The 3764-nt window shown below is 43.7% G+C and overlaps 1 protein-coding gene across 1 annotated transcript; it reads right to left on the bottom strand.

The window, feature by feature from the left end:
* Positions 1-1183: 1183 nt before the first annotated feature.
* Positions 1184-2470, bottom strand: LOC106799028 (uncharacterized). Its single transcript, XM_014776976.1, has 3 exons — positions 2135-2470; positions 1832-1975; positions 1184-1597 (listed from the first exon to the last, which is right to left on the bottom strand). Exons 1-3 carry the CDS (start codon positions 2468-2470, stop codon positions 1184-1186), a joined length of 894 nt encoding a protein of 297 aa, XP_014632462.1.
* Positions 2471-3764: the final 1294 nt, after the last annotated feature.

Below are 3764 nucleotides of genomic sequence, written 5' to 3'. Positions count from 1 at the left end.
CTAGAGAAAACCATTGGAAGAGTTACATCTCTTGATTTTTATTCAAAACTTGTCACTGGTAATCGATTACCAAAACCATGTAATCGATTACACAAAGCTTTTTATGAAAAGATATGACTCTTCACAATTTAATTTGAATTTCAGCGTTCAGATACACTGGTAATCGATTACCAATATATTGTAATCGATTACACCATTTAAAAAACAATTTGAACGTTGCAAATTCAGTTAAAAGCTTTTGAAATCAAACTTTGCTACTGGTAATCGATTACAGGAAACTGGTAATTGATTATCAGAGAGTAAAAACCTTGGTAACTTAGAAAATTTTGAGAAAAAATCTTTTGAAAAACAAAACTGTGCTATGTTTGTTTTTTGAAAAATCTTTTCAATACTTCCCTTGTGAAGTCTTCTTGATTTCTTTTCTTGAATATTGAATTCATCTTCTCTTGAATCTTGAAATCAAACTTCTCTTGATTCTTGAATCTTCTTGATTTCTTCTCATGAAACTTGAAATTAATCTTGATCTTGAACTTGTTGACTCAGACTTAAAATCATTCTTTGGGATTTTTGTCATCAACTTGATTCATCATCATGAAGTTTGCTTCTACATTAGATGCCTCGTCAAACTACACAATCCATTTGTCCCTATCTTCATCCTCTACTTGCTCCTTGATCAAGGACATGATGTCCTCATCTGGGAATTCTGGAGGCATAGGTTGGTAGTCATTGATGGGCTGTTGAGCCAGGTAATCTGCCAAGGCACTCCCCTTTATCGCCTTTTAAGTGCATAAACAATGTCAAATTTTGACAGCAGAACTTGCCATCGAGCGATCCGTCTGGTAAGAGCGGGTTTTTCAAAGATGTACTTGACTGGGTCCATTTTGGACACCAACCAAATGGTGTAGTTCAACTTGTAGTGCCTTAGACGGTGGGTTGCCCACACCAGGGCATAACGTGTCCTTTCAAGCAAAGAGTAGTTCATTTCACACGCTGTGAACTTCTTGCTTAAGTAATAAATGCCTTGTTCCCTTTTTCCGAACTCATCATGCTGCCCCAACATAGACCCCATCGACTTATCCAACACCATCATATATAGGATAAGGGGTCTTCCGGGCACAAGCACAGGAGGATTCATGAGGCACCGCTTAATCCTTCTGAACGCCACTTAGTAGTCATCGTCCCATTAGACAGACTGGTTCTTACGCAGTAGCTTGAAGAGAGGCTCACAAGTGGCAGTCAACTGTGATATGAACCTCACTATATAGTTCAAACATCTTAGGAAACCTCGGACCTGCTTCTCGGTGCGTGGCTCGAGCATTTCGAGGATGGCCTTCATTTTGTCTAGGTTTACCTCTATCATTTTCTGGCTCACAATAAAACCGAGCAACTTTCCCAACTTGACCCCGAAATTGCACTTTGCGGGATTCAACCTTAATCGGTACTTACACAACCTCTTGAACAACTTTTGCAAGTTGACAAGGTGTTCCTCCTCGGTCTTTGACTTGGCAATCATATCATCCATGTAGACATCAATTTCTTTGTGCATCATGTCATGGAATAATGCTACCATAGCCCACTGGTAAGTTGCCCCAGCGTTCTTGAGCCCAAAGGACATCACTTTGTAGCAGAAAGTTCCCCACAGGGTGACAAAGATCATCTTCTCCATGTCCTCCGGTGCCATCTTTATTTGATTAAAGCCCGAGAATCCATCCATGAAAGAAAATAGAGAAAAAATGGTCGTGTTATCTACGAGGACATTGATGTGCGGTAAAGGAAAATTATCCTTTGGACGAGCTCGATTTAAATCCCGATAGTCCATGCATATTCGCACCTTCCCATCCTTTTTAGGGACTGGCATGATATTGGCGACCCATTTCAGGTATTGAGCAACATCAAAGAAGCCAGCGTCAAATTGCTTTTTCACCTCTTCTTTTATCTTCAAGGACATCTCAGGCTTCATCCTCCGTAGCTTTTGCTTTACCAGGGAACACTCAAGATTTAGAGGTAATCTATCTTGTACGATGTCAGGACTTAAGCTGGGCATATCTTGGTATGACCAAGCGAAGATGTCTTGGTAGTCTCGCAGCAGAGCTACCTATTCATGTCGGACGTTCGTGGGCATGCCCGTGCCAACCTTGACCTCCTTTCTTTCTTCACCAACACCTAAGTTTAAAATCTCCATTTTTTCTTGGTGTGGCTTCACTTCCCCGTCTTCCTGTTTGATCATTCTTTTTAGCTTTGGGGGAAGCCCCCAATCCTCATCTTTCCCTTCCTCAGCTTGACTTATCAGTTGCTCAAAATCAACCTCTAGGTCCTCGGTATCATTACCTTCGCAGGACTCATTGTTGGATATTGAGTTTGCCTCGGAAATCCTGAGTTGTTTGATGATTCGCCAGATCGCCAATTTGAATCCCGGAGGACACGATCGCACCCAATTTGGTTGCTCTTGATGGATTTCTCCGTGTATCATGGTGACCCATCCCTCGCACATCCAACTAGTGCTGATACCCTATTCACTTGCAGCCCTTGCGGCTGGCCCATGTTTCTCCCCTTCCTTTCTAGGGCAATCCTCCTCATGTCGAAGCGTGTAGGCTCATATCCTAGTCCGAACCTTCCATGGTTCCCTATGAACTCTACCAAATTAGCTATGCCATTTCTATTTCAGCCCAAACCCATTCTGGACTCGTATCCATGCCCCAACATCACCCAAGCTACCATTAATGCGGCCCCAGATGAGCGTGGTTGTACCGGGGGAGATTTCATGTAAGCATTGCTCACCACTTCCAATGCTTGAAAGGACATTTCCAAGGACTCCTACACAGCCTCCACATAAGGCATAGAAGAAAGACAACTCAAAAGAATGTCTTATTCTCTCGAAACTATAATCAATTGCCCCTCCACCATAAATTTCAACTTCTGGTGCAATGTTGAAGGGACCACCCCAACCGAATGAATCCAAAGCCAGCCTAATAAGCAGTTTTAGGCAGGATTTATGTCCATCACTTGGAAGGTAATTTGGCATACATGGGGTCCGATTTGAATTAGGAGATCGGTCTCTCCCTTACATCCTGACGATTTTCGTCGAAAGCCCGCACCACCATGGAGCTTGGCCTTAGGTGTGATGCATTAAAAGGAAGCTTGTCCAAAGTAGCCTTGGGCACGACATTGAGGGAAGAGTCGTTGTCAATAAGCACTTTGGCCACTATGTGGTCCAAACATTTGACGGATATGTGCAAGGCTCTGTTGTGCCCCTGGCCCTCGATGGGTATTTCTTCATTGGTGAATGTGAGGTAAATGTTGGCCGCGATGTTGTTGATTATGCCCCCGAAACCCTCCACAGATATGACTTGTGCTACGTGGGCTTCATTCAAAATCTTGACCAATAGCGCCTGATGAGGCTCAGAGTCCATAAGCAGCCCGAAAAGAGAGATCCTAGCTGGGGTTTTATTTAGTTGTTCAATCACCTTAAACTTGCTTTGTTGGATGATTCGCAGGAACTCGGTTGCTTCTTCAACGGATATTCCCTTTTTGCTGAAGTCATCTTCTTCCTTGGCAAACCTTCCGGCCGGGACCTCGTCATCCGGAATTGGGTCCGCCTTATCGCTCTCTTTCATGCCCGCCTTTGCTTTCCCCTTTGGGTCCTTGGATCGCATTGGTGGCTCAGGTGCTGCAAAGATCCACCCGCTACGAGTCATGCCGCTCGTGCCAGAGATGTTAGTGACCTTAGCTAAGGATAGATCACCTTTAACATGCACGATGGACGC

Source organism: Glycine max, chromosome 6 (genome assembly GCF_000004515.6).
Source record: "Glycine max cultivar Williams 82 chromosome 6, Glycine_max_v4.0, whole genome shotgun sequence".
Taxonomy (NCBI): Eukaryota; Viridiplantae; Streptophyta; class Magnoliopsida; order Fabales; family Fabaceae; genus Glycine; species Glycine max.
The sequence above is the reverse complement of the archived record's forward strand: the minus strand, read 5'-3'. Positions and strand labels throughout refer to the sequence as shown.

What these genes read in the sequence shown, in the direction of transcription:
- LOC106799028 (XM_014776976.1), bottom strand. Translation starts at nt 2,470, where the DNA reads ATGATACACGGAGAAATCCATCAAGAGCAACCAAATTGGGTGCGATCG. An exon ending in AAGAAAGAAAGGAGGTCAAG is followed by an intron (nt 1,976 to 2,134) that starts GTTGGCACGGGC and finishes TCCCTGGTAAAG; the next exon opens with CAAAAGCTACGGAGGATGAA. An exon ending in TCCCTAAAAAGGATGGGAAG is followed by an intron (nt 1,598 to 1,831) that starts GTGCGAATATGC and finishes TTTGGGCTCAAG; the next exon opens with AACGCTGGGGCAACTTACCA.